Source organism: Carcharodon carcharias, chromosome 16 (genome assembly GCF_017639515.1).
Source record: "Carcharodon carcharias isolate sCarCar2 chromosome 16, sCarCar2.pri, whole genome shotgun sequence".
NCBI classification, from domain to species: domain Eukaryota; kingdom Metazoa; phylum Chordata; class Chondrichthyes; order Lamniformes; family Lamnidae; genus Carcharodon; species Carcharodon carcharias.
The window spans coordinates 13,140,617-13,153,529 of record NC_054482.1 but is presented as its reverse complement, the minus strand read 5'-3'; the positions used below and the strand labels follow the sequence as shown (position 1 = coordinate 13,153,529).

The window sequence follows — 12,913 nt, the reverse complement described above, 5'->3', positions numbered from 1 at the left end:
GGGCCCCTGATATCTCTTCCCTTGCCCCCAAAAGCCTGGATACATCTCAACCGGGCCTGCGGATTTATTCACTTTTAAGGCCACTAAACCCACTAGTACCTCCGCTCTCTCCATTTCCTCTAATATTTCATAGTCCTCCACCCTGATGTCTACATCTGCATCATCCTTTTCCATTGTGAAGGCCAACGCCAAGTATTCATTGAGGACTGTACCCATGTCTTCCGGGTCCACACACACATTACCGCGATGGTCCCTAATTGGCCCTACTCATTCTCTTGCTCTTTATATATTTAAAAAAGCCCTTTGGGTTTTCCCTTATTCTACCCAGCAATGCTTTTCCTTGCACCCTCTTAGCTTTCCTAATTTCCTTTTTAAGTTCCCCTCTGCACTTTTTTTACTCCAAGGACTTTGCCATATTGAGCCCTTAGTACTGCCATAAACTACTTTTTTTCTTAATCCTAACCTTTATGTCCTTTGACATCCAGGATCCTCCATATTTGGTTTCCCCCCCTCCACTTTGTCTTTACGGGGACATCTTTGCCCTGTACTCTCTCTATTTCTTCCTTGAATGCCTCCCACTACTCTGACACAGGTTTATCTGCAAGTAGCAGCTCCCAGTCCACCTGGGATAAATTGCATTTCATCTTAGCAAAATTAGCCTTTCCCCAGTTTAGAACTTTTATTCCCAGCCCAACCTTATCCTTTTCCATAACTATCCTAAATCTAACTGAGTTAAAGGGCAGAATTTTCTGCCTATTGGGTGGGCGGGTGGCACGGGAATGGGTCCGTTCGCTGCCCGCAATTGGGTCCGCACTGCCATTTTATGCAGGGGGGCCCAACTAAGGCCCAGTGTGAATTGCGGCTCCCGAGGACAGTGGGAGTGGGCGGCTAGTGGCGGGTCCAATGGCGACCCGATGGCCTGTTTTAAAAAGCTGCTGCAGCCTTTCAAACGCTATGAATCATGGCCAGTGGAAGGGCTCCCCAGAGCGCAGCTGCTAAGCAGGCCCAGGCAGGAGGGTAGGGCCTGGGGGAGGCACTGTGCCCCTCGTTTTTGATGATTGCCTTGCTGCCCTCTGACGTGATAGCATGACAGGAGGTGCTCGTACCCCAGGACAGGAGGGGGAGGCCCCCCCACATGACCAAACCCGCCTGGGAGGTGGAGGAGGTGGTGAGCTCCCATGACGTGGTGCGGTGCGACTGGATCCAGTGTCACAAGTGCTTCAACGACCTGTTGCGCTTGGAAAGGGTGAGTACCATGTTGGCATTGGTCACTTAACCCAGAGGTTAGGCTCTCCCCTGCCGCCGCCAAGTCTGAGTGTAGTGACTGCGTTGAATCATTGACGGCTTGTGACCTTTGCTGGGTGGGCCAGCAGAAATTGCCTAGGCTGAGGTCACCCTGAGATGGTGATGAGGAGATGGGTTCTGCCCCCACAGCATGTGGTACACTGAGACCCACATTACTGTTTTGGGGGTAACTTGGAGGAGCTGCACCCAGGCGCAGTGCTGGAACTGCAGGACATGTCAAAGTCAGGGTGATGAAATGCTGGGAGGGGAGCTTCAAGGTGGTGTTGGCACCGATCGATCTGCTGCCCTCTGCGCTCGTGCTTGCGCTTCCTTGCTATGGAATTTAGACTGTGTGGTACCTAATGTGATGTTGGCAGCATTTGGCCAAGGGGGGGGGGCGGGGGGGGGCAGATAGGCCTGGCATCTTTGTGTGAATGTTCGGCAGCAGCAGGGTGAGGAGGCACTGCAGCCCTGCAATGTCCCACTCTGGTTGGGGTGGGCTGTCTGCGAAGGAGAATCTAGGTACAGTTAGCACTAATCAATGCTCTTCTCTCCTTTTCAGGAGAAGAATGCATAATGCCGCCGAGTGGGTGAGGAATGGCGGAGGGCCGGCCCACTCGGTGATTCTCAGCCGCTTTGAGCAGGAGGCCCTAGATTTGGAGAGGCGCCATGTGCCCACGTCTACTGGTGTTGGTGAGGCTGGGGTGCCATGAGCAGGTATGTTTGCCCAGCAGTGAGGTCACCATTGTTCTCCCAACAGCCATGGCAGTGCTGGATGTTCAGTGATTGAAGTTTACAACATGGCTTGACCATTGCTTATGGGAGGATGAGCACATAATGATCTGGGGGGCACAGGGATGCAGACTGACATTGTCTCCACGTTAACTGACCCTATGTCCTTGTTCTTCCTTTTAGCATCAGTGGAGCAGGGCCAGGAGGAGCAGCAGCAGGGGCCCCCTCTCACAGCCGAGGGCCCTGAAGTCACAGACTCACCAGCGTCACACCATCTCTGCCAGGCAGGCACCAGCACAGATACTAGCACCTTGGTGGGAATTAGAACATTGGCTAGTGTCCCGGGGCACAGCGATGAGGGCACTTCACAGTCACTGGAGAAGCTGGCGGAGACAGAGAGTGCCTGTGGCGCCAGCAGTTGGAGAACTGCAGGGGACCAGGCACATGCTCAGTTGGTGCCTGATGATGTGCCTCTGGAGTCATCTGTGATGCAGCAAATGCGTCCGGTGTGCAGGAACATCTGGGGGAGATACATGAGGCTATGCTTGGCTTGGTGTCTGTGGTGGAGTCGTCTATGCGGATGATCGCCGATGCCATGAGCCTCATGGCCGAACGCCATGTGTCCTCCGTGGAGAGAGTGGTGACTCTCGTGGAGAGGCTCCTCCAGGACACCCATCAGGGCTTCCTGGGAATGCACTCAGACCAGCAAGCCCTCACATTGGCATTGACCTCAGGTGGGCAGTGCCAGCATGGGAGATGGTCTGGGCACCAAGTTTCCCAGCTTGGTGCCCATACATTCACGGTGAGCAGGGAGGTCCGAAGCAACCTCACATCGGCGCAGCAGCTGCCCGTCATCTCTGCGGGCTCATATCAGGGAGCTCAGGATGAGGGCGGCAGCTCCTCTGTCCCTCTGCCAGTGACTGCTGCATCCGATGAGGCTTCGACGGCTGGGGAGATGCCAGCTGTGGAGCTGTCAGCTCCTTCCCAGGTGGGGCCAGCACAGGCTCCACGGGCCAGAGGACAACCGCCAAGGTAATTGAGGCCAACAGGACAGCAGAGTGAGCAGGCTGTCTCAGATGCCAGTCCCAGCGAGAGGGCAGCACCAAGACGTAGCACCTGAAAGCTCCATAAGGCACCTTCAGCTCACCATGGGCTTATCACTGGTGCTTTTGTGTTGGCCCACAATGAGATCTTTATGAGTTGGTGTGATTTTTAACACCTTTGTCATTTTATTTTCTTAAGTTCCTTGGGTTGTAATATTAAATTCAGACATGTCACCATGGCTGAGGGAGCCTTTTTTCTTCTGCAGGTGGATGGTTTCCAATAATGTTATGAGTTATTTGTGGGACATTCAGCTTTATTAACAAGGTTCTTAGTTAATGTTCCTATCCAGGCAGATTTTGCACTTAGGTTTTGAGCATGGAACCTGCAGCCCAGGATTGTCCTGGAGGTCTATATGTGGTGGGCTAGTCAAAGGTTCGTTGGATTAAAGCATCCCGGGTGTCCCTGCCTCCCTGGAGTATGCCCAGGTCAGTGTCTACCCCGTCAGCATTTCCCTGTGCGTGCTCATCCTCGGACTCACTGCTGGACTCATCATGTGCAGCCGCAGCCACTGCGTCTACATCTTCGTCATCCACAGTGTTCCCCCTTTCCAGCGCAAGATTGTGGAGAGTGCAGCATGCAACCACTATCACCAAGACACGAACTGGGGGGTACTGGAGGGCACCCCCTGCGCGGTCCAGGCATCGGAAGTGTATCTTGTGAAGACCAATGGTTCTCTCCACCACAGCCCTTGTGGAGGCGTGGCTCTTATTGTACCGCTGCTCAGCTTCTGTTCGTGGATGGCAGAGAGGCGTCATGAGCCACCTTCTGAGGGGATAGCCCTTGTCAACTAGCAGCTATCCATCCAGCTGGGCTGGAGCACTGAAGAGCCCTGGCACCTGGGAGTGTCTGAGGATGTAGGTATCATGGGAGCTGCCTGGGTGCCTTACACAGAATTGTAGAATCAGCATCCTGTGATCACACACTATCTGCACATTCATGGAGTGGAAGCCCTTCCTGTTGACGAAGGCACCGGGTTCATCTCCTGGCGCCTTGATGGCCACATGTGTACAGTCTATAGCACCTTGGACACGGGGGAAAGCAGCAATGGCCGCGAAGCCTCTGGCTCGCTGTGTCTGACTTGTCTGGTCCCAACGATAGTGGTTGAAGGACTATGCACGCCAGAACAGAGTGTCTGTGACCTGCTTGACACAAGTGTGGACGGCTGATTGAGAGACACTGCAAAGATTACCCACCATCCCCTGGAAGGAGCCAAGGGCATAGAAGTTGAGGGCAGCTGTGACCTTCAGAGCCGCTGGCATGGGGTGCCCACTCACACAGTTCGAAGATCTCAGGCCCAATTATCTGACAGATATAGTTGACCGTCTCCCTTGAGAGACAGAGCCTCCTTTGGCACTGCACCTCAGACATACTGAGGTAGCTGCTTTGCTGCTTATATACCCTGGCAGCAGGATAGTGGCGTCTTCTGAGGCCCCTTCAGCCTTAAGTGGCCCGTTAATGGTGGGCATGCATTGTGTGCCCACCCAACAAAATATCATGATGGCACATGGTGACGTCGGGACGCTCACCCTATGTCACCATGCATCATTTTACCCGGCGGGGTACAGGTCCTGCCCCTGCACACCAACAGGAAAAGTCTAGCCAAGGTCACCATCTCCAAAATGCTCCCCTACTGAAACGCCTTCCATCTGCCCGGGATCATTTCAAAATATTTGGTCCAGAACTGCGCCCCTCCCTTGTTGGGCTTTCTATGTATTAGCTAAAAAAGTTCTCCTGGATGCAACTTAAGAATCTTTCTTCTTCCCTATCTTGCACACTACGACTATCCCAGTTAATATTTGGGTAGTTAAAATCCCCTACTATTACTGCCCTATTATTCTTACACTTCTGAAATTTGATTACATATTTGATCCTCTATTTCTCCCTGACTGTTTGGGGGCCTATAGTACACACCCAACAGCATGTTTGCCCTTTTGTGTTTTTTTACTTCTAACCATATGGCCTCATTTGATGATCCTTCCAAGATATCACCCCTCCTCACTGCTAGAATTGATTCCTTGATCAATATTGCAACCCCCTCTCTTCCTCTAACCCCCTAGCTTGTATGAATACCCTATAACCAGGGATGTTGATCTGCCAATCCTGCCTTCTTTTTTAGCCAAGTCTCGGTCATAGCTATATCATACCCCCACGTGCCTATCTGTGCCCTCAGCTCGTCTATTTTCTTCCTCAGGCTCCTTTCAAATATATTCCATGTAGCCTTGCTAAATTCACTTCTTGTCTAGCCTATGTTTCCTCTGCATTCCAAACTCACTTACTAGTGTTATAACTTCTAATTCCATCTCAGCTTTTCTCCCCTCTGAACTACTTTTCAGGATCCCATCGCCCTGCCAATTTAGTTTAAATCCACCCCAACAGCATTAGACAACCTCCCTGCGAGGATGTTGGTCCCGTTCTTGTTCAGATGTAACCTGTCCAACTTGTACAGGTCCCACCTTCCCCAGAAACAGTCCCAATGCCCCAGGAATCTAAAGCCCTCCCTCCTGCACCATCTCTCCAGCCACGCATTTATCTGCTCTATCCTTCTGTTCCTATACTCACTACTGCGTGGCACTAGTTGTAATCCGGAGATTACTACCTTTGAAGTCCTGCTTTTCATTTTCCTACCTAATTCCATAAAAAGTCTGCTTTCAGGACCTCATTTCTCTTGCTTCCAATGTCACTGGTCCCAACATGGTCCACGACCTCTGGTTGTTCACCCTCCCCCTTCAGCTGTTCAACATACCATCCTGGAGTCACATCTACAGCCGCAGAAGCGCCTGTCTATTTCCCTTGCTTATGAATTTCCATCAATATTGCCCTTCCAGACTTCGTGTCCCCCCTCCCCCAGCAGCTGGACCACCCACGGTGCCATGGCCTTGGCTCTGGTTGGCCTCCACAGAGGAACCATCACTTTCACCATTTTCCAAGGCCGAAAATTGGTTTGCGTGTGAGATGCACCAGGGGGATTCCCTCACCACCCGCCTGGTCACCTTATTCTGTCTGGCGGTCACCCGTTCCCTCTCTGCTTGCACTTTCTTAAGCTGTGGGGTGACCACGTCCTGAAAAGTGCAATGCCCAAACCTCTCAGCCTCATGAATGCACTGTAGTGCCCCCAGCTGCCGCTCCAGCTCCAAAACCCAGAGCTTGAGTTGCTCCAGTCAGAGGCACCTCCTGCACACATGGTCATCCAGACTGCCAGGAACGCCTAGGATTTCCCACATAGCACAGGATGTGCAAATCACGGGACTGAGCTCCCCAGACATGTCTTAACTAAATAGAATATGGACCCTTGCTTTTATTTTACTCTTACTCCTACTCAAATATATACTAGATGCTAGATACTCTAGATAGACTAGATCCTCTAGGTGCTGCCGACTGCCTGTCCCAGGGTCCTCCTCTCGCACTCTCCTCCATATCATAGCTATTTTCTTTACAGTGTGCAACTTTGAATGCCCTTAACCCATTTAAGATCTCATCACTATAAATATCAACCCGTTGAATGATCATTCATCAACCAGTGCTAGGCTTTTCACAAAGTTCATTTAATGACTTCCTTACAGTACAGTTTGAATAGGCATGGCAACTGCTTAGTATGTAAAGAACTGACGGAGTTCTGTGGTAGTGGGCAGCTTATGACCAGGCTGAACAAAGCTTCTGAATATTTCAAACCCTATCAATTTTAAGAATATGCATGTACAAGTAGTGTCAAGGTCAAACACTGATTAAAAACTTGAAGGACTCAATGGAAGCCAGCTGTTATACTTCTTGCTGAATAAGGTATCTTGAGTTCAACCTCATGGTCACTGCCAGATGCCAGCACACTTATCAATAGATATTGTAATCAATGCAAAGAACTTTGCCAGCTCCATTTCCTCTCAATCTCCAGACAACCAATAGAAACCAGCAAAAATTGCTTCCTGGGGAAACCTGGATCAAGATTTCGGACTCCTAAGTTTGAGGAAAGCGTGTGTACTCAGCCACACTTTATGACTGGTGGCATCAGTTTTCATTGATCTTCAAGATCAAGTATGACTCTTGATGAATGAAACAATAGAACGATAATGTTCGGGATTTTGCTTAAAGTGGGTAATAAGTTTAGTTTAACAGCAGTTATTTAATTTAGCAACAATGAAGATTATGTACCATCATCATGTTTCGTTACACTGAAGATACTGAAATTGGACTCCCCTATCGACCGTCTATGGTAACTGCACAGACAAGATCATTCCCAGTCGTTACTAAGTTAGTCACTCTTAATTATGATAGCAGTAAGTGTAAGAAAACATGGGCCAGGATTTTTAGGATTGCGGTGATTTCCTTCCTGCCACCCAAGGAGTCAGTGGAGAACACATCCTGGCCGATACTGCCTGCCTCGCAGCTACTTAAACTCTAAAGCAGCCCCCAGTTCTCTAGTACCTGCAGCACCAGAAGCTGCGTAAGACAGGACTGGGACTACAAGCAGTCCCCAGAGTCTAAAATCTGATTTTTTACAGATGGCCAGTTTCCCTTCCTGCCATCTGAAGAGTGTTCCCCATCAACTCCGGAGTGCCCAGCAGCCATTTCGTGCTCGAATGAGCATGTGGGTGGGACATCCCTCCTCCTCCGAGTGAGGGGCGGAAGTCCCACCTTAGAGAGCTGCCAGCAAATCTGATTGGCCTGTAGTGAAAAGAGCTGCAGTGGACTGAAGAGGAAGTGCACCAGCGCGTCTGAACCTAAATCCCAAAGGGTCCCAGGGCAGGGAAGGTAGGGAATGCCTGGTGGGAAGGTAGGGAATGACTGGTTGGGGGGAGGGGGGAAAAAGGGAAGAGCCAGTGGCCGTCAAACCTTTAAAAAGTGGAGGGGGTGCGGGGGTGCCTTCTGATGGAGGCATCCCCACCCCCTTCCCACCAAGATCTGAGCCCAGCCTTTTTTCGGGTTTCCCACATACCAGGTAAATCCTCTCACCAGCCTTAAAATTAAGGCTGGGCAGGAAGAGGCCCTTAGATGGCCAATAAGTGGCCACTTAAGGGCCTCAATTGTGGCAAAGGCGTGCTTCCCATCTAAGGCCTTGCCCGCCTAAGCGTAAAATTGCTGCAAGGTTGGGGCAGGTGGGAACCCGGAGGGAATTCCATTCTTAGAAATTTTATGCTCCCCCCGCCTAAAAAGCTGCCAGCAGGGGAGCATGAATTTCTTGCCTAAGGCCCAGGAGTGCAGGACCAGGTATGTGTGGGAAGGTGAGGCCCAGAGGTGGGGGTGTTAGTGGAGAGGCTGGGGGGGAGAAAAAGAGGGAAGGGAGGGAGGCAGCAGCTGCAGGGGCCAGACCTTTTGGGCTGGGGGGCACACAATGTTAAAGGAAGGCTGTCGATGGAGCCCCCCCCCCCACCAAAGTATTCTCCCAAGGCCTAAAAAGGGTTACTTTACAGGCTCCCCTCCGCCCGTGAATTCCTCCCGCTAGCATGAAACTTGAGGCTGAGTGGGGAAAAGTCCTTAAGTGGTCAATAATTGGCCACTTAAGGGCCTCAATTAGGGCAAGAGTGGGAGGATGGGTTGGCCTAGGCTTCACCTGCCCCAATGCAAAATAACAGGGAGGTTAGGGTGAGTGGAAGGCCATGGGAAAAAACAACTTTACAGCCACCAACCCTGCCTACAAACCCACTAACGGAAGAACGTAACATTCTGCTCATGGTCAAGTGCTCGACCGGAAATGATTTCCTACAGGAGTCACCTCCAAGAAAAACAAAATGATGAAAAGATCCAATTCTTTTGAAAAGCAATCTGAAATACCAAAGAAGGGCAAGAACTCCCAAAAAGGCAATACTCATCTTCAGGAAGAAGGAAAAATTCTGAAAACATTTCTCCCCATGCAAGCCATCCTTTTCCCTTTAGAAAGGAAATATTGCTCTAAATGTAATTTTTTGTCCAATGGTTGCAAAATAGCGACAGCTTACATATCATAGCTTGTTCATGCCATGCAACTAAAGAATCTTCATTTTTCTAATGATCAGCTACACCAATTAATGGTAAAAATATAAAGTATATTTGGTAGTTTAGATAATGATGATCAGATTTTCCAATTAACATTTCAAAACGTGTTACAGACAGCAAGAAAACAACGCTAATCAGAAAACTTTCAAGTTGCAGAAGCCGCAATCACATGCTATATTTATTGTTCACTTCCCATCCAGCAGAGGTGGGCAAGAGGGGGATGCTATGGAAGTGTCCTCTCTGCACCACTGGGGATGTGGGGTGGGGAGTATTGCACAGAGCAGTCCCATTTCATAGGTTTTAAGATGACATTTACAGACTTAGGTCAACTGACAAGGCCAAGTTCACAGTGAGGAATAGTGGAAGACAGGCTGCAACTTAAAAAGGGGTTGCACCTTGCCTTCGGTCCTGTGCTCCTGATCGATGTCCACCCGGCGGTGTGGGTAGGGGTTAAGCTGGAGGGTCAGCTCGTGGGTCTGCTCCTGGGCTTAGCAAAGGTAGCCATCTACTGATCCAGGCTGGGCACCACTTTTGTGGGGAAGCATGGAGGGCACGTACTCTGGGTGCCTGCCCTCTTCACAGTCCTGACCACATCCAGTTTGCTCTGGAAAAGGACCAGACTATGTCCACTGGTACACTTGAGGCTATCTGATCCTGGGCACTGCAAGGTATGGAGGGTATAGTGGACACTGGTAATATTTAAGTTCATAAAATAACTTTTTCATAAGAAAACAGATCAGTTGTTCCAATTGAATAAGGGGCAGGGGGCAGTTTTGGTTAGTCCTTATTAGACATTTTAGAAAAGACATGCCATGTTTACACAGATGGCACATCGCAATGATAGTTTCTATCTGCCCTGTACCTCTGCGTGATAGCCGGGTGTCTGCATCGGTGTCCACAAACAGCTTCATCTGAAACATGTCCCGGATCTCCTGCACATAAAAGGCCAGGATACCTTCGAATAGCACCACGTCTGCCGGGTAAACAGTGACCGTCTCATCTTTTCTGCAAAAGTAACATACCCAGATCATATACAGAAACAGGAACACCATGATTTCCACTGCCAATGATACACTGGTGTTAACTTGAACTATTTTATCCATTCCAATGCTCTCAGCCATTTTTTTTTGTGCGCATTAGATTCCACTGAGTAATTAAATGCTTTTTCAAAGCTAATTCTCTCTGCACATCATGAATGCCCCAGGGATGCTTGTGCAAGGTTCCATTCTATGCTGTAAAACTCATCCACGTAGCACTCCCAAGAGTAGTTCAATCTGCACAAAAACATTTACTCATACGGGTGCTTGTTTTTTTTTGGGAGAAAAAAAAATATAAGTTGAAACTGTTCAAGTTACAGCCACTCAACACCAATCCGAAATGGCACGTACCAAACTCATCAAGTGGGCTCATTGTACTCGTCCTCTGTGCTTATATTATACAAGGGCTGGGGGGAGTGGGATGGAGAAAAAAAGAAATCAGATTCAGCTCAAACTCCTGAAGCAGAGAAGGTACTTTTGCAGCTTACAGAACAAAATGTACAGACATATTTTGAAGTCAAAAGCCTTTGTTAGATGCTATATTAAAAAATAATCAACTTCAGGTCAGGATGATCTGAACTCCTAGTTCTAGGAAGATTTTGTTTTAACAACTTAGATGATTTTCAGTCACACTTTGTAACATCAAAATAAAGCACAGAGCAACAGCTTAGTGATAAAGGTAGAAAATAAGCTGTAACAGGTTATAAGGCTATAAGCTGGAAAAAGCAGTTGCTGGGCATGGGAGGGTAAGACTTTTTTTAAAAAAAAAGCAAAAACCCCTATGAAAGAACTGGAGATTAAAAGGTTAAGATCTCCGTTGATACTTGCAACTTGATGAATGGTTTCATTCTCTAGCTCAGAGCTGAACAGGAACTAGCTGATATAATGGAATTTTTGGTAAGGAGTGAAATATTCTAGCCCTGTCCAAGCTGCCTAGCACCTCAAGTAATTGCACGTAACCTGGATTCAGTTCATCTTTGAGGTAGTATTTAAATTGCTCCCATGTATTTAACTCTGCTATTAAAGTTGCCAACATGGTATTATTCTCCATTTTGCTTTTTAATCTGACACCCCACACCTCCCTTCTCCCCCAGGACAACATTTGCACTGGGTATATTAGGCCAGTTGGACACACCTCGGTGCTATAGCTTCACTCAGAACATGGAAGCAATAAAGTCATTGCCCATACACGAACAGCATTCAAGAACATGCAAAAATCCAATATATACCCCAGTACTGTGGTTATGTTATTGCACTAGTAATCCATTGGCCGGAATTATGGTTTGGAGACAAGTTTAATTCTCCACCAAAGCAGCTGACAAACATAAATTCAGTTAACTAAATAAATATGGAATTAAAAAGCTTGTACCAGTATTTTTTTCTTTAATGAGATGTGGGCGTCACTGGCAAGGTAAGCATTTGTTGCCCATTGCTAACTGCCCTTGCTAGGTCATTTCAGCAGGCAGTTAAGAGTCAACCACATTGCTGTGGGTCTGGATTTACAGGTAGGCCAAACCAGTTAAGAATGGCAGATTTCCTTCCCTAAAGGACATTAGTGAACCAGGTGGGTTTTAATAACAATTGATGATGGTTGTCATGGTCGACATTACTGAGACTAGTCTTATATCGCAGATTTATTAACTGAATTCAAATTCCAACAGCTGCCATGGCTGGATTTGAACCCAGATCCCCACAGCATTAGCCTGGGTCTCTGGATTATTAGTCCAGCGACAATACCACTACAACACTGTCTCCCCAGTGACCAAGAAACTAAAAGATTGATTTTCTGTTTTACTGATGTCCACTAGAGAAGGAAATCTGCCATCCTTGCCCACACTGACCTATATGTGACTAGACAGACATCAATGTGATTGATTCGAAACTGCTCTCTAAAATTATCTAGCAAGTCACTCAGTTATATTCAAGAGGGTGACTCAGTACCACCTGAGGGCAATAGGAATGTGCAATTTTGGCTTTACCAGCAATGCCCATATCCTGTGAATAAGAAATAAATAAATTAGGGCACAATCTGTGCATGATTTTGACACTAATTTCAGGAAATGCATTGTGTGTATGCCTACAGAATGTTCTTGATTTCTAGTTTCCCCTCCTCTTAAAATCTCTAGTTCTATTAATTTAGATAGATTTCCATAAAATATATCCTTGCTTCAAGTGGTTCACCTGAACAACACCTTGCTACCTGTAACATAGTAAAAACATGCCAAAGAGCTTCATAGGAGTTTTATCAGACAAAGCTTCTGCTAAGTTTTGTCTGATAAAACAAAAAACTTAGTGCTTTGCTACATTAGGAGATATTGGGTCAGGTGACCAACATTTGGTCAAAGACGTTGGTTTTAAAAGGGCATCTTAAGGATGTCCTTAAGGTAGGAAAGGAATCCAGAGCTTACACCTAGGGAGCTGAAGGCATGGCCACAAATGGTGGCGGAATAAAAAGTCATGAATGTACAGGAAGCCATAAATTGGAGGAGTTCAGACAGATTTTGGAGGATTGGAGGGTTGGTGGTGCTACAGGATAAGAGTGGGGGTGGGGGCAAGGCTACAGGAGGGATTTAAAAACATAGATAAGGGTTTTTTAAAAATTAAGATGTTGCCAGACTGGGAGCCAATGTAGATCAACAGGGGTGATGGCTGAATGTTACTTGATGTGAGGTATCAAAGTTTTGGATGTGCTCAAGTTTATGGAGTGTGCAAAGTGGAAGGTCATCCTGCGGAGCATTGCAACGACTGAGTCTGGATATTAAAAAAAGGCATGGACAAGGGTTTTAGCAGCA

At 47.9% G+C, this 12,913-nt stretch overlaps 1 protein-coding gene across 3 annotated transcripts in view; it reads right to left on the bottom strand.

Moving 5' to 3' along the window:
* uck2a (uridine-cytidine kinase 2a) overlaps positions 1 to 12,913 on the bottom strand; it is a 73,202-nt gene that overhangs the window by 18,075 nt on the left and 42,214 nt on the right. For all 3 annotated transcript variants that reach the window (XM_041208180.1, XM_041208179.1, XM_041208182.1), the window contains one exon: positions 9,947 to 10,089. In XM_041208180.1, coding sequence (XP_041064114.1) covers positions 9,947 to 10,089 — 143 coding nt within the window. The remainder of the gene's footprint in view (positions 1 to 9,946; positions 10,090 to 12,913) is intronic.